At 41.2% G+C, this 24,738-nt stretch overlaps 1 protein-coding gene across 2 annotated transcripts; it reads left to right on the top strand.

Annotated features, from left to right (window-relative positions):
* The first annotated feature begins 1,567 nt into the window (after positions 1 to 1,567).
* Positions 1,568 to 24,297, top strand: loxl4 (lysyl oxidase-like 4). Of its 2 annotated transcripts, XM_046401604.1 has the most exons (14): positions 1,568 to 1,889; positions 2,815 to 3,116; positions 3,200 to 3,414; positions 10,680 to 10,718; positions 10,846 to 11,059; positions 11,156 to 11,333; positions 15,703 to 15,857; positions 15,942 to 16,109; positions 16,483 to 16,645; positions 16,741 to 16,984; positions 17,921 to 18,036; positions 18,346 to 18,482; positions 21,375 to 21,486; positions 21,576 to 24,297. In XM_046401604.1, the coding sequence occupies exons 1-14, from the start codon at positions 1,568 to 1,570 to the stop codon at positions 21,644 to 21,646; spliced, it is 2,436 nt and encodes an 811-aa protein (XP_046257560.1). In that variant the 3' UTR covers positions 21,647 to 24,297. The 2 variants fall into 2 exon arrangements, with proteins under 2 accessions (XP_046257560.1, XP_046257558.1); XM_046401602.1 differs by having other exon boundaries at positions 15,703 to 16,109.
* Positions 24,298 to 24,738: the final 441 nt, after the last annotated feature.

The raw sequence follows: 24,738 nt of genomic DNA, 5'->3' as shown, positions 1-24,738 counted from the left end.
TCATTCAGCAATGTTTAAACTATTTAGCCACGATTATACAAATGTAAGCAAAGAAAAAGTAAGTCAAAATGGCAATCCTCCACCGGCGAAGGGAACACGTTGTTTTGATATTTTTGGATTTCAAGGGAACAGTGTTGGAACATTATTAAGACAATTAGGTTGCGATCTACTAAACAAGCTTTACATTTTAGCGTTTGAATTAAGGCAACGCTTCTATATGAGAGAAGGACACCTAGACGGAGAGAGAGCCCAGGGGAGGGAGGGAGGGAAAGAGGGAGGGAGGCAGGGAGGCAGGGATATAGGGAGAAGGAGGGAAGAGGGGAGGATTGACTAAGGAGAGCATTTAGTAGACACACTCCTTCACTCAGTCACTCTCCCCTAGCCAGTGACGTCCACCACTGCAACATTTGCTGCCGGCCAGGTGAGTGAACTTTCACCTTCTCCTTTCACATTTTTTTGGTAAAGAATGCTATTTTATTTTCACTTGATTTCTCTTTTTTTTTATTATTATTTTTATTTTTTAATATATATGCATCTGAGCACAAGTGCAACAGGTGCTTTAAGGGTTGAGATGCTATTCTCTTCACTAGATCCTTTACTTAAACTACATTACTTTAACAGGTCTTACTTATGATGCTGCCAAAGTTCAAACGTTCAGAGAAAAATCTTGTTTTAAATTTTGTTCGCGCACTGAATTAAGCAGTAACCACAGACTTTGTACAATACAGGGCACATTTGTATCACTGTGATTTACTGAGGCCAGATGCTATTTTCCTGTTGCTGGTTTGTTCCTTTGTAATTTTATCATCACAGCAGGTACACACGCACAACACAATGTGTGTATTCTGTGCTCAGTGTTTTCCTTTGGCCTGCACTGATTTAATGTTCCAGTGTCTGTCTCCACTACTGCATTCTTGTTTGCCTGTCACTTGTTAACCTCCAGTTAAAACCTGCCTCGTGTTTCTGTCTGGTTAGTTAGCCTTGGGGAATGTTAATTCACGTGAATTGCAATACAAAATCTCTAATTATACGCCTATGTTAGACACAAGTGAAAAGCATTCATTTTACGAGTTTATACTCCCATTGCATCACTGCAAGACTGATGCTGAGGCAGTGACTAAAAATAAATGAAATATGTAGGACTATAATAAAGGTCAAGTTTTATCTCTTGGTGAGATTAAACAGATAGGCTACCACTGAAATGATGACTCATTCAGTCTCAGTCCATTATTCCTTTCTTGATAACAGCAAAGTGCATACCAGTGGCTATGCTCTGCCATGAGGCTACCTGAACTATTTTGTCCAGAGGATGTCACCGTTAGGCCGTTTAATATTCAGGCCTCTATGACTCCCTACTGGTTGCCTCTAAAACTTGTTTTAAAGGGAATATTACCCATTCTTAATGCAGTTTGAAATCTCAGGATGTATTTAAAATGATAATAATAACGAATTACAATAATAAAAATCTATGTGTGTGTGTTTCTCATTGGGAGGACAATGTTGTCTAATTTAACTGAATGGTGCCGTGTTGCATGCTTTACCTGCAGACCCCCTGCCGTCAGTCACGATGACCCGCACCCTGTGCTTCGGCTGCCCCTTCCTCCTCCTGCTGCTGCTGCTGTCCTTCTCCTGTCCCGCTCGTGCTGAACCTCGACGGTCAACGTCCCCTCAGCGCAGGGCGGCGCGCGCACCGGCCGCCAAGGTGCGTTTGGCGGGTAACTTTCCTCGAGAACCTAACGAGGGGCGTGTGGAGGTGCTGCACAACAACACCTGGGGGACCGTCTGCGATGATGAAGTGAACATCAAACTGGCCAACGTGGTGTGCCGAGAGCTGGGTTACCAGAGCGGTATAACGTGGGCACACAGCGCACAGTACGGAGAAGGAGAAGGTGAGAGGACCTCCTGTAGAAAATTACAGTTAAAGGAAGGTCAGTGTCACTAAAGCCAGACTGACTGATTGGAAAGGTGTGACACACCTTCATATGTTGATATAGCAGGAAGCGGGAAAAACACAGGTGTAATCAATAATATTAATAAGGGCTGCAGTCCATTTAGCTTTACTTGTTTAGTCCTGCCACTGTGCAATTTAGCTCACTAACAGGGCTTACCAACACACTTTACTGGAACAGAGCCATCATTACTTGTAATAATTAGGCAACACCTGTGGTTTTCCGGCAACCCTCTAGAAAAGGCCCATTGCAATAACATTTATCATTTTTGAGATGTCTTAGACTCAATATCAGGCAACTATATTGGACCAGTTTATCCCACCTGTCTTCTACAGAAACTTCCACTATAGTGTGCCTGCCTCACACACATCACAAACTAAGTGTATGGCTTCAGGAAAAGTCCACCAATTAAGACATCCAAAATAACTAACATCTCAAAGTGGCAAAGATAACATGTTGTGGGATTGGAGTCTACATCTCGTTAAGGTCTACTGGCAGTCTGGTAGAGCAAATATGTGGGCCAACAAGGGCATTTGTTTCAGAATAATGACAGCATTTGCTTGCCAGAGTTGTGCAACACTCTCTGTGGTTTATGTACGTTCTTACTGCTGCTTTTAAATTCAAATTAAAGAGAAGGTTGAGTGGATTCAAGGAGCAGGATCTACAGCACCCTGCCTTGTAAAATACTATGTATCTGCTGCTAAACACGCCACTAAGGTGCAACCCTAAATCAGTGTGCCTGTAAAAGTCAAATGTTAGATGTTTAAGAACCGAATCGGGCCCTTGAGTAGATGCATTGGCCAGTATTGAACAATCAATGAAAATCACAATGGATGAAGTAATGAATTGTTTATCCTTTCACAAGGCCCAATCTGGATGGATAATGTACACTGTGACGGCACAGAGAAGTCCCTGAAGGACTGCAAACACAACGGTTGGGGGGTGAATGACTGTAAACACTCTGAAGACTTGGGGGTGGTCTGCTCCACTGAGCGCAGGTTGGACCAGACAGCCAGCAGAGGCCACACCACTGCCGCCAGGCCCAATGGCAGCCCCGCGCCTCAGTGGCAGGGCCTTGTGGCCTCACGTGGGCATCAAGGACATGGCTATTATGGAAACAGACATCCACAAGAGACCCCCAATTTCCAAAGACAACACCACTACCAGGTACAGTATTTTCCTCGAGTTACATTTCCATATTTTTCCTGGAAAGACATGTAACAGTAGATGTGATGTGCATCTTCCCCAAGGGAAACAGAAAGGTTCAAATTGAGGAGGTCCGTCTTCGTCCCATCCTCATGGCTACCAAAAGGAAGAGCTTGATCACAGAGGGTGTGTTGGAAGTGAGGCATGCTGGGAGATGGAGGCAGGTGTGTGACCTGGGCTGGAGTCTCAACAGCAGCCGGGTGGTGTGCGGGATGCTCGGCTTTCCAGAAGCTACCAACCACAATGTCAAAACTTACACGTGAGTGTGAATTTTGCCTGCTAGCTGCACTGAGAGCAGCACAATTCACCTTTATGAACTAGATTAGAAGACAGCAGGCTGTTTGCCTGTAGTTCAAAAGGAAAACATGCTATGCCATTCATCTCATTATTAAGTGAATAACAGCACATTCATTCACATTAAAAACAAACAAAAAAACCCAAAACAAAACAGTGGCATCCAGTTTACAGCCACTTTGAGTAAAGGCCTTTTTGGGCTTATCTTCCTCCCCCAGCCACCTCTCCCCCATGTCCCCTTTACTCCCCCTCCCTCCCTCAGGCTCAGGATGATGATAAAGGGATCCCTGTCCTCTCTCTGCTGCCCTTTCTCCACACCCCTCTCAAAGGCAGATCACCTCTGCTCACCTCATTGCCTTTTGCTCTCTCTCACTCTCTCTGATGCTATCTTCAGCTTGCAGCTCTCAGACAAACAGCCCCACTTTAACTTTTAGATTCCCATGCCAAGGTGTAATATCACTGCTGATTGTGCTTTAACTCTCCCGTTGATAGCATGTGTGAGACAGGGGTAGCAATTGGAAAGTGGGATGAGAGTCTTTGTGAAGCAACTCGTCTTATTGGCAGGGCAGCCTCTGCAGGCTTGAGTCAGCCATGCATCTCTTCTGCACTTTTACATCCCACTCCAACAGCACCCATGACTTGCTGCTAGTGTGGTTAGTGTGTGCTTGTATGTATGCAAGTGTACTAATGTTGGGTATAATTTATATGCTTTTCCATAGAAAAAACTTTCCTTCCTAATACAGAACCTTTCGAAATAAAACACTTTAAAATAAGGAAAAACCAGAGAATGAGTGAAAGCTAATGAACAAACATTCAGTCCCTGGTTTTAGTGCTTTTGGCACATTTCAGTGCGTTTTCATCACTACTTAAAGGAACAGTGCGACATTTTGGGAATATGCTTATTTTGCTTACCCGTGAAGATACCACACTGATGTCTGTATGGAAAATGTATAACTGGAGCAAGCATTGGTAAGCATAGTTTAGAATAAATACTGGGGTTCTGTCCGAATTTAACAAAATCCACCAAATAGAACCTGGAAAGCTCAAAACTCAATATGATATAATTTGTTTCTCTCATCTGTTTAAAAATTTATTTTATAGGGTTTCGGTGAATTTTGTTACCTTAGGACAGAACCAGAACCAGCCAACTGTTCCAGCTACATATTCAATTGAAACACATGAGAGTGGTATCAATATTCTAATTAAACTCTCACAAAGAAAGTTAATTAAGCTATTTTCCCAAAATGTCAAACTCTTCCTTTTTTAAAAGCATATAGGCTCAATCCCCTCCTCGGCATGTACACGTGCATTGCACCATGTCAGCACTGCTCTAATGAGACATGTTCATAAATACATTATATGCTTAAAAAAACATAGACAGTGGTTGTTGGGAAGGTTCTGCTCTTAACCACACGAGGACCACACATTAGAAGAGAATTGCTCTATTGCTATTATAAGAATGAATACTGCTTGACCATTCCCTGTCCTCAGTGGAAAAGGGACCCAGTTGGATCTTGCTCCTGGAGAGCTGCCGGCTCTTGGTGATTCACAGTTTAGCTATTCCTTTCGACGTTTGGCCGGGGTTATTCTGACTCAACTGGCAACAGACCACAACATCTGCTCTGTACTGTAGGTGCTAGATTCCTCTTGCTACTTGAAAGATTATAACTACTGGGGTAACTTATTTGTTTTATAGACTTTTTTAACTTTTTATTGACTTGACAAACTCCCCATATTGAAGCACACTCATTCACTGAAAGTATTTCTGCATTGCCCTTGAATTAAGCTATCTCAGCGGAACTTTTTGTTATTGGAAACACGATGGCGCTGTAACTGGATGCTGTTGTTGGAGGAGGGCATCATCAGGCATGATATCTTCAGTAATAAAAGGCCCACAGAATGAGGTGTCAGTGAACAGCCCCGGCCTGACTCTGCACACCATCTGTACAGGATCATTTATTAGAGCACGGCTTCCCCGCATTGCAGGTGTGATGCTTTCATGCTGCTCTTCTATTTTCTATTGTAGCACAGAGTCAACACTCACAGTACAAAGAACAGCAGATGAGAGGTACAAGTATTAGCTGAGTGAGGAATTAGATGGTTAGATTTGTGTGATTGCAGCATTAGAGATTTGGCTGCTCACCAAGAAGAGAGATATGACAGAGGAGGATAAGGTTGCTGTAGCTCGAAGTGAAGCCTGGAGGGAATCTATTCACTGGCTGCTTCACAATGCTGTTTTTAAATCTCCTCCTTCAGTCCAGGAAAAGAAACTTGAACAATAGGATATAGCATGTTTATTTAACATATCTGCTTAAAGGTACAATGAAAAGTTTGAACAAACATATGCCATTGTGCTGATTTTTTTATTGTCTGTGTAAATTACAAGGCTCTGGCACTGAAGCGGTCATGACTCGATACATCTTGGTCTGCCTGTCCTGAGTGTGACCCGGTGTTTTGCTGTAGCCCCAGGATCTATCTCTGTCTGAACCACGATGATGTTGTTGTTTCCAATTCTGTACCTGTTTTCTATCTCCACAGATGGATATTTGGCTCTCGCCATGTGTTTTTCACTTTAAAGTGGTTCTAGGTGTACACATGCCTCAAACTTTTAGCTGCCAGTGATATATTCGAGTTATTTTACACTATTTGGTTTCTGTCTTCGTTATGTTATTGGGATGTTTAACCGGCAGTCATAAGCAGAAGAACACTTGAAATACAAGTTATGCTATTTCAGCCTTAACTTGGGGGTTCTCTGACTGATGTTGCCACTGTAATTATGATTACAAAATGTGAGCAGAGTCACAGAGAAGCAGTTGGGTTTGAGACAATATGATGTTCAGTTTTCATGTAACGTTTTCCACTTCAATGGTTGCCAGAAAATCTCAGGATTGTATTGCATGGTTTTACCAAATTTAGCCATGGACACTCCCCCCCGCTTCTCCATCTTGCTTCCAAGTCTCTCAGCCATTCTTAGAAATTCCGGACCGTGCCATGTCTCTTGGCTCCCTGTGTCTCTTGGATGAGTCTCTGAAGATGCTGTAATTACAGGTTGGTCATGACCAAGGCTCTCTGGGGTTTCTGCTGAGAGTGAAAAAAACACCCCCAATTATAGCTGTGTGTGTGTGAGAGAGAGAGAGAGAGAGAGAGAGAGAGAGAGAGTAAGACAGAGCTGGTGCAGGAGGAAGAGAGTAACAGGAGAAAGAGGAGATGGAGAGAATGAACAAGAGCAGCAGCCAGATTTTCGCTTGCTCGCGTGAAATATGTCCAATTACAGCTGCAGTTAGCAGCGCGGCCCGCTGTGTCAGCAGCTGTCTGTCTTCCTCTGTCACTGTAGTGATTTGGGGACTTAACTGGCATTTTATGTTTAATTATGCTTCAGCTGAAAATTTCTTGCAATGAGGGTATCATTTTCAGGCTTTTGGGTGACATTTTGCGTGACCGAGTCTGGGTTTCCTGTCTGATCTCTATGTGATCTTCCTCACTGACCTTCTCTCTAATTTATTTTACCATCTTTTAATTCCTGTACTCATGCTGGTGGCTATTTTTGTGGCCCAGAACAGGCTGTGGAAGCTGTATTTCAAAACTGAGTTGAAGCGTAGTAATTATTATCAGCTCACTGGTCAGCATGGAACTATTTAGCAACTATTTGTCATACAAAATTCATTGATAATCAAGGTAGGGCAAAATTAAACCTTCTAAAATATTTCATGTTGACTTTCATATTCTCTATATGGAATTAATGTGTTTCAGTTTTTTTGTTATTTTTCTTTAACTGATTGTTGGGTTTACTGTTAACTTCTTGTACAGCGAAAATATTTACCTTAATGCCACTGAATGAGCAGTAAAAGCGTCTTGTGAAACAAGCTAATATATTTTAACATACCTACTTCTAATATAGGTATAAAAGGGTCAGCATTTTTAGTTTTTGCTCATTTTCATAGCAGTGAATAGTGGAAAAAAATAGTGGAGTCAAAAATTATTAATTAATTAATATTGAGGCTCACATTGTAATGAAATTTCACTTTTCATGTAGGGGTGTCATTGTGGTCAGAAGAATTCATGAAAAAATACCATCGTGCTATCTATAGAAAATGTGAAATATCTGTCAAATTCTTCTTTGGCTTTGTTTGTCTCTTTTTCGGCATTACACTCAAAATTTGCGTGTTGGGAGGTGAAGACAGAGTCTGAAAGTATACTAAAAGAACAATTACACTCAATGAACAGTGAAGAAGCAAACAGATCAACTGATAAACAAAAGATTCTAACATCTGGATTATTTATATAATATTATCATATGTTTATTATTAAAAATATAATCAATATTTATTTTTTAATATCAAAGTTATTGCCTTTGGTTGTACAAATGGTGAATAATTGCATTGTGATGCAATACCGATTTGCATCTTTATTTAGTTTTTAGTTTATTTATTTCTTTACTTATCATGGATTTTTACGACAATTTATCAGGCCTTGTTGCATTTAAGAAAGATACACAGATTTTGCTTCCAGAAATGAAGCCACTTAGCAGTGTGAGGGTGATGAAACCCAAACAGTGGTGTAATGCTTGTCTTTTAACAGGCGGGTGGGACTCCCTATCATTAACCTCTGTTCCCCTGGCTCCACAACAAGGGCTGGATACACTGTCTAAGCATTGGTGATGAATGTTATGAAGGTGGAGAACAAACTAATACTGAGCCATTGAATCAGCACTGAGCTTGTGGGGAAGTACTCTAAAACCGCTACCTATTAAATTACATGCATTTATATTGGATTAGTTATACCCTTTACAACTAGAGACTGATCTAATTCTTACTTATTTGATCTTATATATTAGAAAAGTGACATTTATCCGTTTTATTTTCCTTGAATGAAGTTCAGCATTAACAAACAAGGCTGTAATTCAGTCAAATGAAAGACCTGAAGGGATCATTTATAGCCTGCGTAGTAGTTCTGATGATTTCTGAAGAGAGAAAAATGGTTAGCCAGTTGGTCTGTGGTGAGGTCACAAACAAGTCACAGACATGTTTGCCTCATGGGAAAATGTGTTTGTATGTGTATGTTTATGCTCCTCACTGTTAATCTGTGATGACATGTTGCTGCAGAGCCATATGGCAGACGCATTTAAGACATTTTACAAGTGGAATTCAAGACATTGTAAAGAATAAGCCTTAAATTCTATACAATGTGTCGCAAGTCACAGAGGGTCCTGTGATATCACACGCAGCTTTATTTGGAGCTGTGCACGTGATTTAAAATTGTGGGATTTTTTTTTTGGCATCAAGGCGAAAGTTTGATGTCGCTTTGAAAGGCTACTTGAGTTCTTAAGAATTTATGTACAGATGTTCATAATTTAAGCACACATTTGAGCCAGTCAGAGCTGCATTGTGCTTCAAATGAGCCTGAGAAATGACCCAAATTCCATTTGAAGAATATTTAAAAATAGCATCTGCAATTTGCAAAACGGCTCTATTTGCTAAATAATTGCACAAATGAAATTATACTTGTTTTCCTTACCAAATACTAATATTTTTGATGAGAGGTCTCTTCTGGCTCATTGGTTACTTGCAGCATCAGGAAAGAGGTTGATATGTGATTTCGAAAAGTGTTCAGTCAGCAGTCCATGACTTTGCACAGCCACGCATGTAACATCACGTCGATGACAATGTCTCTCTTGTTTCCAACATCCTAAGTTTGTTTTGTGAAGCTTTTTTTTTTTTTTGGCTTTACCTTAATGGGAATATTTAGAGTTCAAGTCAGAAATTCAAATATTGACCTGTCTCTACTTTCATACAAACATCCCTAGATATGTTTGTTTCTTTAAAGTTCTGAAGTTTTTTACTGGCCACAAAAACCATTTTACCCACCCCATACCTGTGATGGCATGCTGATGTACAGCTCCACAGAGAGTGAAAAGTGTAGTGTCCACTGTTTCAAAGGAAACTACACCTCACCAGCTTATTTTGATGAATGCCAGTTTGAAGTGTTCAGTCCAATGGACTTGATAGGCTACAAATTCTTGACACTGGGTGGATGATCCACATGTTAGGAGTGCAAGACAGCCAGAGTTTTGGATGAAGGTGCTATGTAAAATACCACCATTTGTAATGTAAACAAAAACGCTTGGCTCTGAATTACTTAATGCACTATGAACTGGATTTTTTTTTTTAGCACCTCAAGAATATCTGTAATCCCTATCTACTTTCAAGGTGTGTGGAGAATTGAAAAAGTCTGAAAAGGTCAAAACTCCCTGAGTGTTTTTGTGTAATGGATGTGAATGTCAGTGATGGTGCATGCACTTTGCAGTGGTTATGAGGATGTCCTGGCATGGTCTGTGTGGCATGTCTGCTTTGCATGTCTGCCAAAGAACAGAAGGCTTTTCTCTCTGCTGCTCTCCCGAGAACGCCAGCCTGCTTGCAGCATAAATCTTTATTTGGCTCTGGCGTTTCTCGGACGTGCAGCGCAGCACAGTGCCAGAAGTTTTTGTTTGTACATCATGCTTGGTTGGACCTTTTTTTCTCAGAAATGTTGTACATCATTGATGTTGGATGTTAGGATGGCAATGTGGCTTTAGAGGTTAACAACAGACTTCCAAATATGTTGTGTTTGTTATTTTTTTAAATCCTCTTATCATTCTTACATCCTGCAGTTACATACAAACATTGCATCTAGCTATGGTAAAGTCTTATATTCAGAGGGACTATGTTAGTTTAAAAGGCAAGTACATTTTAATTATTCCTGTTGAACACTTATCATTATGAAGGTACCAGAAAGTAGTGTTGCCTTTAAGCTCAAGAACCTATGATACTTTGGCCACTCTAAACATAAACACGGTAAACAGCAAGCAGCCCACATTCCAGATGGAAATATATACTACTGAACCCATACAACAAGAAAGAGAGACAGAAAATGAAGTTGCTGAAAGAACAAAAACAAGAACATTGCATTCTTCCTTAAACTGTACCGGTCATCACCATCACTATGCCTAACACTCACCACAAAGCCACGCACACAAGTCATCCTGGTTTTATATACAAACGTTTGGAGCTGCATGATTCATTTTTGATAAGAATCAGTATCTGAGCTGCAACTATTTTAAGTCATCATCACACATCCCAGCAAGACAACTTTTCTTTCTGTGTGTGTGTGTGTGTGCATGTGTGTTGGTAACCTCAACAAATATACAGATCTGATGGAACTAACATCCATCTCTGCTCTTTGGTTCTTTTACAGGAAAATATGGGATAGCAAGGTTGCAGATCCCTCAACAAGGTAATAAAAAGATGACTATTCTTCTTGTTGTCATGTTTGACTCCATTCCTTTTATAACTGTCCAAGGTACTGGCCGACCTAACAAGTTGGACTGTTATTACCATTATATTATTGCTCGTCTTTCTAGATTGAGCCTCATGGCAAAGAAGAAGGGATTCTGGGTAGAAAAAGTTCACTGTCTGGGCACAGAAAACTCCCTGTCAGAGTGCCATGCTCAGCTGTCAATCCCCCGCAGTCCTTCCCCTTGTAAGAACGGGAGACATGCAGTGGTCAAGTGCGTACCAGGCCCTCAGTTTGCTCGCATGTCCTCAGGGAGACCCCAGGCCCCGTATCCAGTTGTGGTAATGTTAACAAAGTTATACCTACACTATCACGATCGCAGTGTGTTTATGAACTACATGTAAGCTCAGGTATATTCTCCCTGCTGCCCTGTTCAGCCCGTGCGTCTGAAGGCCGGCCCCAGGCTGGGCGAGGGTCGCGTGGAGGTGCTCCGAGACGGAAAATGGGGAACCATTGTGGACCACATGTGGGACAGACCTGCAGCCAGTGTGGTGTGCAGAGAACTGGGCTTTGGCACTGCCAAGGATGCCCTACACGGAGCCTTTATGGGTCAAGGTGAGTGAGAGAAGTGCTGCTGCCCAGAAGGCTTTCACACAACTTAGACAGGAAATTCTGGAGAAGTCCACATTTAATCTAGCTGTTGAGTCTGCAATTTCAACGGTTGAATGCGGTTATCATGCGTCATGGTATTCCAGAGAAGACAGGGAGACTTTCTCAGTGTTGTGCTTATCTTAGATGCCGCACCCGTCTGCCCTGAGTGATCAGATAATGTATGGCCTTGTGTGTTTGTCTGTCTGTGTATGTTTCCTTGTGAAGCTGCAAATGTGTTGATTGCAGTATCTCCAGCTGTGATTACATGAGTGCTGTGCCAGGCCTTCCAGCTGCCCAAACATCATTGACATGCACACACACACACAGACAGACAGACAGACAGAATGTAATGCTATAAGCCATGGTGGTTAACAGTGACATTTGGTAACTAAATCAGCAAACATAATCTTGTTAGCTTCAAGAAAGCTTTTCATTCACTCCCTTGAGTGCTCCTTCAATTTTAAATTTCCCAGCTTTGGTGATGCGCAGATTCAGTCAGCATCCAGCTGTGGCAGTGGTGTCCCCACCCTTACAAGATGTGAGAATGACTTCCCCATGCCTCAGTCTAGGTTGTAGTCTCTAATCATGCTGATCGAGATGAAATGTGAGAAGGTAGTCTGCTGGTTTGGTTTTACAAATAATATTTTTGTATGAGGTGGATTAGTCCCTTTTGCCTTTTATCTTCCTAAACCTTTTCTCTAGATGATGTCATTCACTCTACCGTTCTTTTTTCAATGGGTCTAATAGAATTAAAATCTGGTTCTTTTGGATCCTCTCAGCGGTTTCACACCCCTTGGCGTCTGGTTTCAATCAGTACCTTTGGTCGCTGGGTCAGTGTTCAGGTTTATTGTGGTTACAGCAGTCTGGTGTTTAAGGTGTTTAATTGTCGGGAAAGGTCAAAAAAGCTTTCAATTTTCTACCTAAAATAGATTTTCCCTGATCTGACCACAAAACTACATTTTGTAGCATGCATATATTGCCTGGGTGTGGGTGTGTGTGCGCATAATAAAATCAGTCGCAGAATTATAACCTTAAGATGTGGCTCTGTTTGGTTTGACAAATAGCAGGTTTACCCTCTACTTTTATATTACTCCTGTCTCGCTCGGGAAATGCAGGTTTCCTATACCATGTTTCCTGTGATTTTGATTCACTTGCTCCCTTTTGGGCACTTCATGCACTATACTTTCATGGCAGCACTCCAACCATCGGTATTTGCCTGACCTTGAAATTAGCTTTGCCCTTCTCTTTGGTATTATGGTGCCAAGTGCACAGTGGGTGGGAGGGGAGGCACAAACAGGTGGGAGGTGAATTCAAATGAGGTAGCACCAAGTGAATTTTTGGACTTCTAGTTGGACACCAGGCTACATGAAATACAGCGGAACTATGATTGAAATAGCATTGGATGTATGTGATCATAAAAACTGCTCCACCAAATTATGTGTAATTATTTGAGTCTATCATCATTGTACTAATTAACTGTTAAAAAAAAAAAAACACACCATCTGATACCTGCCAACAGGTAGGATATGTAGGCCAAACCAATTTGTTGCGTAGATTCTGTTTAATTATTATGTATGTGCTTATGTACCCATGTGTGATGATCATTCATGGTGAATCAAAAAGCATTTTTCCATTCGTTGAGCTGTTGTCATGTGTCAGTGTATGACTGACACAGCTAATGCAGTGCAATGAGACCAGTGATGTGACTAGCTAGGAGTGTATTTATCACCACTCCCTTCAGATCTATATTCACTTTAACCCTGCTGCTTCACTTTGTACCCTCAGCCAGGATGTACCACTTTGTGTTTGTTATTGTGCAGAAACCTACTTCACAAACATATAAGTACATAGTGTCTCTTCTGTGAGACTCCAACACACCCATGCACATACACCGCCCACACACAGTGCACCACCTTCTCTTCTTGTCTGTCTCTTTCTTACACTTACATATACACTGCCTTTGCTGAATGATTGGACTTCAAAGTCCCCTCACAGCTTCCTTTCTATAACATTCAGTCTGTTTTACACATTTTACTGCGACATATAATTTTCCATGTGCTGTAAGACCACATAAACACAGGCCTATAGGTCGCCTGAATTAGACTCCTTTCAGACCAGGGAGGGAGGGTTTGTTCTGTTAAACTGTAAAGTTTTGTACAAATGTTTAAAAAGCGCATACAGTCAATTTCTCTTTCAAATTCCTACATTTCAAAGGGCATCAGTGTTTTCTTCACATCACACTGCATTACATTCAGGTACAGTTTTTTTTCTGTCAGCATATGAAAAGAAAATCCTCATCATTTCTATGAAATCTTTCAGCCAGTAGTGTCTAGCATAAGACCCCCCTGGAGAGTGTTGAATTATTTGTGATGATCAAATGTGATAAAGGCTGTGGTCGACTGGCTGGTCGGCTGGAGAGAGTGGTAGACTGTCTGTCAGTCAGAGAATCTGGCATTGAATGTAATCTCATTCTACAGATTTGCTGAAACAGTTGTTTGCACATACGCATTTTCCTGCAAGTGTGGTCTACAGGCCATGCACACACAAGCATATAATATGCTCCACTGCGATAAGTGAAGTGTCATCATATCACTTGTTAGCCAGCTTTGAAAGCCTGTTGACAAAGGAAACGTGACTTTGATACTGCCATCTAAAAGCAGACAGGCAGACAAATCTATTTACAAACGTAAATAGTTTTATCATTTGGCTAAGAAAAAGATCTGTCTGATGACAGAAACTTTTTGTTAGAGGCATAGAAAGGGACGTTCCATGGAAAGAAAAATACTAAAAACACTACATTAATGTGCCTAAAACGGAGTGTAATTTCAGAGAGGGAAAGAACAGGGTTTCCCTTGCAACCACCAACTGACTACTTGTGCTATTTTCAACAAGAATGTGACCAATGTTACCCTATTTCCATCCCCTAAAGTCAATTTTCTAATCTGTCTAAATGATCTGCGGCATCTGCCAATTCTAATTACATGGGCATCAAGCGCACTCTTTTTCTTGTAAATACTGAATTGAAGCTACCACATAAAAAAGCAAGTGGAAATTGATTTTCGGGAAGAATGAAAATATATCCTAAGATCTGTTCTCACTTCCATCTGCTAACACTCTAACTCCCACCATCATGACATTTATCATCACCATCAGTGATTTAAATTACAGGGACAATGTTTCTAGTTGCATTCTTGACCAACATTACTTTACTGTGTTATTTTGCCTGTGAAGTTTTTACATGTAGTATAGACTACATGTAAGTAAAACAGCCCGAACACCACTGTGTGTATACTGTGTGTGTGCATGTTAAGTGTCTGTGGCACATTTCTTGGAATTATTTTGTGTTTTTGTGGATTACCCAAAGGTTTAAATCTAGCATGTCACTGTTCATTCTGAGGATCCCTCAAGTTGGCCCCATGTTTGACATGATAACTTAAACAGTGGGAGTTGGGATCTAGTTTGTGGCCCGTACCATGCAGATAGAGGCGGAAGTGGTTCAGATGTGTCTTTTTCATACGTGTGAACCCACGCTCGGTGACCAATATGGAGGCAAGCCTACAATCTACTAAAACCAACAGAGGGACAGATTGGGTTTGGCTGCAATCTGGCCACTACCATTTTGGTCATCTTCTTTTTTGCCCTTCTTTCTTGGTTTTTTCTCTCTTTCCTCTAGTTTATGTGGTTTTGGTTGTGTTTATTTCAATTCAACCTCATCTCCAGGCTTGGAGTTTGTCGCTCTTGTTTTAAAAAGACTCATAAGCCATAGTTTGTTCCAGGTTTTCATTTGTTACCATCATTATGGCAGCAGCTGCTTGCTTTCTCCAAATTTTAAACTTTTTCCCCACCACCTTCTGTGTTGTTTAGAGATTATCTGGTTTTAAACGACAAACAAATGCTACTGAAAGTCTTTTATTTTGTTGACAGAGATTTGGTCTTGTGTGCACACCCAAGGCGGTGGACTACAGACAGTGTTGTTGTTTGTTGTGCCTAAAGCAACAGAATAGTGGTAATGAGGTGTGACAGATCCCCAAAGTAGATGCTGGTGGTTCCTTCTGCTTGGCTTGCAGGAGCATTTTGTCATAACAGCTTTTCACTGTTGGTTTGAAGATAAGATATAGAGAAAGTACATTTGGGAGGAAATACAAAGCCTTGCATGTGTGTGTGCTCCTTTGCGTGATAATGTCTGCTAATCTCATTATGGTCTGTGTTGGTGGCCCCAGACAGCGCTCATGAAATATTGCCCTACAGTTAAGTCCATGCTCACAGGTTTCTGTATTTGCTCTGCTTTTTTTTGTCAGCATAGTATGTAAAACTACCCACTGTCCTCCTTCAGGTACAGGACCAATTCACATGAACAGTGTCCAGTGTATGGGGTCAGAGCGCTCCATCCTTGACTGTTACTTCCAGGAAGTCCAACCGTGGACATTCAAACACAGTCAAGATGCCTCAGTACGCTGTAACGTGCCTAAAACTGGCATAGAGAACACGGTATGTAAGATTCGCTCTCATGAGACATACACTCATCAGCTTACAAATCGCCCATTTAATCTTTTTAATCTAATGGTTTTTCAGGTACGGCTTGCCGGGGGTAGAGTCGCATCAGAAGGCCGTGTGGAGGTGTTGATGGAGGTTGGGGGTCGTAAGCGTTGGGGTGCTGTCTGCAGTGAGAACTGGGGCATCAATGAAGCCATGGTGGTGTGCAGACAGCTCGGCCTGGGCTTCGCTGCCAGCGCTCATCAGGTAACAATCCCCCTGATCAGCACAACATCCATAACTGACAAGGTGGCGAGTTAATTTTGAAACATACACCCAGAAACTTTTCAGCTCATCAGTGGTGATGGGCATGAACAAGCTATGCGGCACTCCCACCTCTAAACCAATCAGTGTCATTTTGAAAATGTCAGATTAGAGTGGTCAGAGGCATCCTTCCCCCAGTATTTGTCAAAATCCCATCAGCAATGACTGCATTATTGATGACAGAATAAACAAAACAGACATTCCATCCATAGTCACAGCCCCCTGTATTCGCTGTGGTGGACAATGAGCTATGATAATACTAATTGATAAAAAATCTGATGTCCTGTGACCCCACCCCTAACTTCCTCTTTGACAGGAGACATGGTACTGGTCTGGTGACCCAAATGCAGCTGACGTGATTCTCAGTGGAACTCACTGTGTGGGCACAGAACTTTCAATTCAACAGTGTCGCCGCAACAACCATGTCCACTGCCCTCGAGGAGGTGGAAATAAGGCAGCGGGGGTCAGCTGCTCAGACAGTAAGTCGAGCCGTCTTCCCGTTTTTCCCTTTCTCCTTCGTTTCTTCTAAATATGTGTGAATCCTAACAAACCTCTCACATGTGACCTGCTTTAGCGGCACCTGACCTTGTGCTGGATGCACAGCTGGTCCAGGAGACGGCCTATCTGGAAGACCGACCCCTCCACCTGCTGACCTGTGCCAATGAGGAAAACTGTCTGTCCTCATCTGCTGCCAGGATGAACTGGCCTTATGGTCACAGACGGCTGCTGCGCTTCTCCTCCCGCATCATGAACCTTGGTCGATCAGATTTCAGACCAAAAGCGACAAGAGAGAGCTGGATATGGCACCAGTGTCACAGGTAGAGCGGAGGGTTTACATTGCTTTGGTGTTTAGATTGTGGAAAAAAAATATATAAATACTTACTATTTGTGGGATATTGTGGTTGTGTGTTTTTGGGAAAACTGTGATTTAGAGTGGACACAAGTGAGCTGTGGTTTTTAGAGGCTGTCAAAAATATTCTGACAAACACCTGCTCCTCGTTCAGAATTGCTTATATGTACATTAATCACACAGCTTGCTCCATGTTGAGTAATTTGAGTTATATTTAATTTAAAGAAAACATGCTGACGCGCACCAGCGCACATGTAGATTGACGAGCACTGCAGGTAGCATGCAACACTCACATTAAACATAAAAGCCTTAGTCCTCGCTGACCTTCAGCAGCATTTCATCTGTTAGCTGAAAATAGATGAAACATTGTCTTCAGGTCTACTCTTAACATGTTCCACTCCTCTTACTAAGTTAGTTCTTGTTAAGCGACGAGAGCACTTTCAGGCTTGTCATCACAAGAGAAAAAGGAGCCATTTGAAGACCACAATACTGGCAGTGTGAGATGTGTCCCAGTGAGCTACGGGTGGCCTGAAACAGTGTTGTCATCTTTTCAGATTCATTAGCCGCCCTACGACACGTGTCTGTGGAAATGACGGTTGAACCAATCCAGTTACCACAGGTTGGGTGTAATACAAAGGACAGGGTCCGCCACAGTTTGTTACAACAACACATCAGAGCTAAGGGTGTGTGTTTCAAAGCCCTCCATTCACTCAGAATGAGTAAACAGTTTAACCAAGCTGGGACTAAAACAAGCTTCTGTGAGAGGTGTTACGGTGACACCCACGCTCATGTTCAAGCAGTGAGGTCATTAGGCTACAAACCATAGGGAGCCAGTGTTCAGTTAGTGTAAATGCACACACTCACACACACACTCTCACCTGGAATTTCCCTTCTGTCATCCCAGGCACTATCACAGCATCGAGGTGTTCACACATTACGACCTGCTGACTCTGAATGGCACGAGGATTGCGGAGGGCCACAAGGCCAGTTTCTGTCTGGAGGACACGTACTGCCCTGATGGTAATGTTCACCATTATTCTTGAGTCCCAGTAGTCCCATTAGTGACAGGAAATTAATATCAATATTTCAGCTACTTGTGTACTACTTTGTGGTTAATGTATCAGATCACTGCTGTTGTTGTTTCTTCACCGTCCATTTACTTGTTATATCATGGATGAAATAAGTCATGAAAAAGTGTTGTTCATATGTAGTCTAACACAAGCTAAAGGCTGGAAGCTAAAGACTCTTAAAATAATAGGGAGTGCCAAGCATTAAATGAGCTCTGATGTTGTGTTGATAATGTTGTTGGTGTCTGTGTCTGTATGTTAGGACTCCAGAAGCGGTTCTCCTGCTATAACATGGGTGACCAGGGAATTTCTGTGGGCTGCTGGGATACGTATCGTCACGATATCGACTGTCAGTGGATTGATGTGACGGATGTACGACCGGGAGACTACATCTTCCAGGTCAGAATTCATTTTACGTCTCTCTTTCTTTCTTTCTTTTTTTTTTTTGCTAAGAGTTAGACAGGATGAATATGAAGCTACTACCAGAAGCCAGTTAGTTTGGCTTAGCACTACCTGGTAGCCTTGGTGATGGTAGGACTCCAACTACACCTGGCCAAGAAATAATCCAACACTTACTTTACACTTACGTTTTTATGATATAAGATATAATGCTAATGATAACTAGTGAGCTTTAGAGGAGCTGGCAGGTCCTGCTAAGCTAACCAGCTGCTGACGTAGCTGTGGTTTTAAGATATAAGAGTTGGTATCAATCTGCTCATCTCCATCTTGGCAAGAGACCAAATAACATTTGAATGTTTTACTTGTTGTTCGCTGCAGCTCAGTGGTGTAGAGAGCGATGGTTGAGTGAGCTACACTGTGAATGAAGAGAGAGTGGAGTGGATTAACCTCTGCACAACCCTCTGGACTTGGTGTGAATACAGCCGAAGTGCAGGCTTCATCCTGCATCTCTGCTCCTGTCTGTCTCACACTGACAGACCTGCATCTCTATATGGCAAACAGAGAGCAGAGGAGAGAGTCACAAAGATAAACAGAAAGAGCTGTAACCTGGTTGCTATGATTTTATGCCATGACCTTGTGCTGTTATTGGCTGGGAGTTACACAGAGCTGCACACAGCACACACTCCTAGTGGGTCATAAGCAATGATTGAGAGAAATGACTCTTGTATGAGTGTATACACTGTTTTTAGGAAATTGCTGCATATTATACCTTTAAGGCCAAAGATTTAGGTAATGAGAGGTTCATGGGCTCTTAAGGTGGGCTTTCTCATGATTCTTTGGTGTTTCTGTCTATTTCTCTTAAACCTCCCAACCTACCTCATCACAGTCATCACCTCGACCATTCTTCTGTTTGTACTTTGACTGTGGTCAGTCAGTCGAGTCATTGTGGCAGTAACACTAAAACACATCAAGGACTTCTTCTCCCATTATCTCCCATTTCTAGTTCAGACTGCACTCACCAGAATATACACAGTCTTTTAGATATTATGCTGCCAATTACCTTCCAGATGTGGAAGATCAATTAAACTGTCTGCTGTTAAAAGTTCTGCTGTTGCCTGGGTTGTCTGAGAGGTCACACTGAGCCTTTGTAATTACAATTCTAATCTCTAAAGTTGGATTTGTTTAATTTACTCATGATCGATGTGACACAACCATACATGCCAATTGGATGTATTTTAAGCATGTTAAGCGGAGTGTAATTATAAAGTTGGACATTGCTACAGAACAATGCGGAGGCGGAAAGAGGGAATGATGGATAGAGGAGGATAGAAATGGAGAACTGGAAGAGCTGAAGGTGAAAAGGTCAGGGTCATTTTAGGAGACCAGCGCTAAGGGAACATAACCAGATATAACTGAGAAGATCAAGAGAGAAAAAACAAGTAAGCCAAGCAGGGAGTTTTATTCACCAAGGCTGCAGAATCTGAAAAATACAAACATCTCATTCAGCAGCCCTCCTTCTCTCTGCTGTGTTCTTTTATTTATCCAGTAAAGTGTGGATGATGCCTGACTTTTCTGATCCTGTACTTTATAGAAAGGTTCAGCAGCAGGCCTACCCTTGAACCACCCACTGCTAATGAAACACACCAATTACCCAAATTAACTATTGCCTCCCTTTAGTCAAACAGCAGCTAGTCCCCCCTTCTATTAGGAACGGCTAATTTGCCACCAAGGAATTCCTTCTGCCCTGTTTTTATTTTTACTGCCACTTTCTCACTGAGCAACACATTCTGCCACTGAACCAGCCCTCTACAACAGCCTCATACGCTCTGCTCCAGCACTGTAATTTACCCTGAAAAATTAAGAGAGAAGAGTTATTGTGCATTCACTAAGTTGTTTTAAGTTTTTTTTTGTGTGTGTAGTTTTCCTTCTTTCTCCCTGTAGCTGTTTGTAACATGTACTTAAAGTGGGTGTAGCAGTTTACAGAGCAGCTATTAGAGTAAATGACTTCTCAGTATTATCACCAGACCAGATTAAGAGAATGGTTGTATCAGCAGTTACAGAGCTGCTCTGCAAATGACAGACTATTAGTACAATATATGGCAGCACTCAGAATAAGACTCATTTCAGACATATAAACATGTCATGCATAACTACTCTGTTGCAACAGATTTCAGGTTTGGGATAATTCAGTCCTTATTATTGCATAACAATGTTGCTATGAGGAGCAGAGCAGATTTCTCCTCTGCAGAAGCTGGGGGATACACTGTGGTAGAGCCACATTCCATGACCTTAAAGTTGCACAACCTCTCGTGCAGCTAGTTATCATGTTTTGTGTCTTTCTTACATGTTTTCGTACAAGTTATAAAGTATTTTACGATGGGGTTTTCTTAAATGTCAGTATGTTGCGTGTTTTGCAGAAAATACATGTTTAAAATGCTTTTGCCGCCACATGTTATTCAGTCCATATGCTTAGCTGGAGACTACCAAGTGAACATCATTCCAACATTAAGTCCCTGAGAATGTAGTGGATTTATCTTTCCAAACAGGAATACAGTATGGAAAAGTAATCTAGCTTTTTATAGATGAGAAAGGGATTGACTATAAAAACAATACCAACCACGAGCGCTGTTTAATAACAGGCCCTCTAACATCCAACTGCCCTTTAATGAAAAGGATTTCTCACTGTATGGAGAGCCTGGCAAGCTGGAGATACAGTATTACTGTAGATGAAAATGAGGACAACAAAGTGATAAACTGTCCTTTTTTCCTAATAAATGTTTGTCATGGTGATGAAGTACGCAGCTGAAACCCACAAGGTCAGAGACATCTGGTGTCGTGATATTGAAGTGATTACTGTCAAGAGAGGCTGAATATGACTGTGTGTTTTTGCAGGTGGAAGTCAACCCCTCGATGGACATGGCAGAGTCTGATTTTATGAACAATGTCATGAGATGTCGGTGCAAGTATGATGGCCACAGAGCTTACATGTATGGATGTCATGCAGGTGAAGACAGCAAACCCTCTTCCTCTTTCTCTTTTCATCTTAATTCTCCCCTCCTCTGTCACTGATAGTTGTTTTTTTTTCCCTAATAGGTGATGCTTACAGTGCAGAGATTGAAGACCTGTTTGAGCACCAGAGGCAAATCACCAACAACTTTGTGTAGCCCATCCCAGGGCCCAGTACGAAGGCCTTACAGCGGGGCTCAGAGACTACTCAGGGTGGGCTGAGGTTGATGTCCTCAGGCCCTCGGAACCTCAGGTTCCCACAATAACAGAGAACACACAAAATGGTGCCTGTTCATCTCCTTGGCTGATGCGGATAAAATATTCATAAGTGCATCATACCACAGCAGCGATCATTGCAGAGACAAGACACAGAGTGGAACAAGTGCTAAACAGCTCAACTTTTTTTTTTTTTTTTTTTTTTTTACTCTAGTAAGTAAGAGGATTTTAGACATTGATTTAAATTATACTGAATTTTATGAATGTGGACATCTAGTAATTTATGTTGTTATTCAAAACATATATGCAAGAAAGACCTTAATGTTGCTATAACAAATCTGTCACAAAGACAACTGGGAAGCCAGAGCTGTAGGGAAATCTCACTCCCAAGCTAAAAGATTTAAGATTTAACTATAATTGACTCTGTTGGCATTATTTCACCCAAATTCTTCGCTTTTACTTTACTTTAATATTGGTGCTCCTTAACAATGCTGTACATTGTTATATTAACCTCACTACAATTCAGGTAAACAGTATTGTACAATCTGTTTTGGTTAGATTTCTCTTACAGTTAATTAGGTGTGATTGCATTGGATTTAACAAAATTGTTGTTTTAGAAAAGTGTGGTTTTGCTTCTTATCTAGAGTAGGTAAGAGGAGGTCAAATGATTTTTCATGAAACAAAGCACTTTATCTTTTAAACATCAGTATTCTGGTTTTTTGCCCCCATACCTTTTAAAATTAGCTACCAAATTGACTTTTTAGGGTGAAATTAATACTTTTGTTGTTTTGCATATCAGAAAGTGTATTATGAGGTTTATGTTTAGTTTTCATATACAATGTACTATTTATGCTGTAGCTTTATTTATTATGAACTTCACACATACAAAGCCTGTTCAGTAAAGAGTTTGTTAGGTAGCATTTAATTAACAGTACGGAATATTTTTTTCTTTTTCTTTTTATTTTTGGCATAATTAACTGAGGAGAAAAAATGATTTCATACAGTAGTTCCAGGACGTTATTATAACGTTCCCATGATGCAGATGAATAATTGTTGATTTATTTTATTTTAGTTATTAAAACAACTGTAACTGTACAGTTTTCCTCTTCCAGCCACTCTGATGGGAAGGAAAACCGGCCTGACAAAACCACAGTATTGTGGTAGGCAGGCAGGCTGGGATTTGAGAGCATATAAAAAGCCTTTTAATTACATCTGTTTGGGTTAGACTTAAGGTTACGGTTAAGGTTAGGGCTATAGCATGTGCTTTCTAAAGAAACATTATGGAATTGTTACTTATGGAATTAGGGAAAAAACGAGAATATGGATTCCCTTTAAGCAAACTTCAAGAAAGATTGTGAGTTTCTGAGAAGTTTAGTGAGGGAGAGAGCGACTGATTGAAAGAAAGAATGAGAAAGTAAGACAGAACGAAGGAAAGGGGTGAAGTTTGGAGAAAGACTTATGCAGAAGTACAGTTTTACTACCAGAGCTGCCTTTTTTGTAGGCAGCCCTACAGAGACCACAAGCTGGCATTTTCAGCTCCCCAACGAGAACAACATGTTTGTCTGGGAGAAAAAATAAACTTCTCGATTCATGCTTCTACACAGTAAACAGTGGTCTTATTTTTACTAAAGCTGGGCCCACAAAAATATACTGTGTCTTCCTACATTTTCTTTGCTAACCTTTTAGCTCCACACCAAACAATGATACAAGTCCATTTTCTTTACAACATGGAACTGGTTTTATCCCATTAATGTGTTTGATGTGTTTGCCTTATTGTATGAGTGCTTAAACGTGTTAAGATGGTTTTCTGGTGGACAGTTTCCAGGACATGTTGTGGAAAAGACACGTCACTCGTTAAGACGACTGTAGACTTCATTAATTGCTTAAGGAGATTGTGTTCCTCCTCACTGGAACGTCGTGATTTCAACTGCCCAAAAAAGGCTTAGAAAGAATCTGTAGCTTTTGTTGTTTGCTGATGTGCTTTCCTGTTGTTTTGTGCTTGTGTACAGTTACTATTGACATATTACCATGGTCTGTTTTGTGTGTTATTTAAAATGCTATATTATTCCATAGTTAACGTTGGTTCACATTCACCACTCTCATCACATTACTGTATTTGGACCCATGCTGTAGGCTTAGCACTGGGACACTGTTTTCCATGGCCAGTTATACTTTTATTTTATCTTTAAAGCTGAGAGTGTGAGCTACGTGGTGCTTTTCTACAGTCACATTCATAGAAAGCTGTGCTCTCAGGGATATTGAACTCATCTAAAGAATAAAAATAACATTTGATGTGATTTAGGTTGCTTTTAGCTGTGATGCATACACAACACAAAATGAACTGAAACTGAGTTCTTTTTCGAGGAATCGGATTATCAGCGCTCTTACAATCTGTATCCACTTGTTTATTCTGCAGGTAAAAATTTAAGGTATGAAGGTGATAAACTTTGTTGTGTTTTTCCTTGAGGAGAGTTAGAATAACTGTGGATAGACACTGGCTGAGTCAGAGGCAGATTTCAGTTACAGAACCAATCACAAGCCATTCATTCAGCATTACTGTGAATCAATAAAACTTTATCACATACTAAAACGCCCTCTGCTTCCTGCCTCCTTCTTGCTGTTAATTCATGACACTGCAGAACAGTTGCTGATGAGACAGTGGCTTGAACTGTATGTTTCGAAATCAAGAAGCAGCATTTTGCTTCCACCTGCTCAGTTTATGCGAAGATCTGATCTGTCTAAAGTGGCTACTCAGGCACTCTGGGTTCTTACATTTGAGACACTTAAAGGCTGATGTTATACTGGAACTTTATTTAACAAGGTTTCCCCTAAAATGACTAGACAGCCCCTTCAAGTTGTTAGATATTCTGTCTGACTTAATCCTTTGCAAACACTGCCCCTCATGGGAACTGAGGAGTCAACTAACTATTCTGGTAACAAAAATACACAAAGTGTCCAGGAATTAATGACTAAATTCAAGCATATCAAATGCGGCAGAGGTGGGTGGAGTAAACAGCCATGTCTGGAAAGGAAA

The sequence above is a fragment of the Scatophagus argus genome, chromosome 10 (assembly GCF_020382885.2).
Source record: "Scatophagus argus isolate fScaArg1 chromosome 10, fScaArg1.pri, whole genome shotgun sequence".
Lineage (NCBI taxonomy): Eukaryota > Metazoa > Chordata > Actinopteri > Scatophagidae > Scatophagus > Scatophagus argus.
The sequence above is the reverse complement of the archived record's forward strand: the minus strand, read 5'-3'. Positions and strand labels throughout refer to the sequence as shown.

Excerpts from the sequence above, each read along its gene's own strand:
- loxl4 (XM_046401602.1), top strand. The coding sequence starts at position 1,568 with ATGACCCGCACCCTGTGCTTCGGCTGCCCCTTCCTCCTCCTGCTGCTG. Across the intron at positions 18,483-21,374 it reads CGGGAGACTACATCTTCCAG|GTGGAAGTCAACCCCTCGAT; the intron begins GTCAGAATTCAT and ends GTGTTTTTGCAG. Across the intron at positions 21,487-21,575 it reads CATGTATGGATGTCATGCAG|GTGATGCTTACAGTGCAGAG; the intron begins GTGAAGACAGCA and ends TTTCCCTAATAG.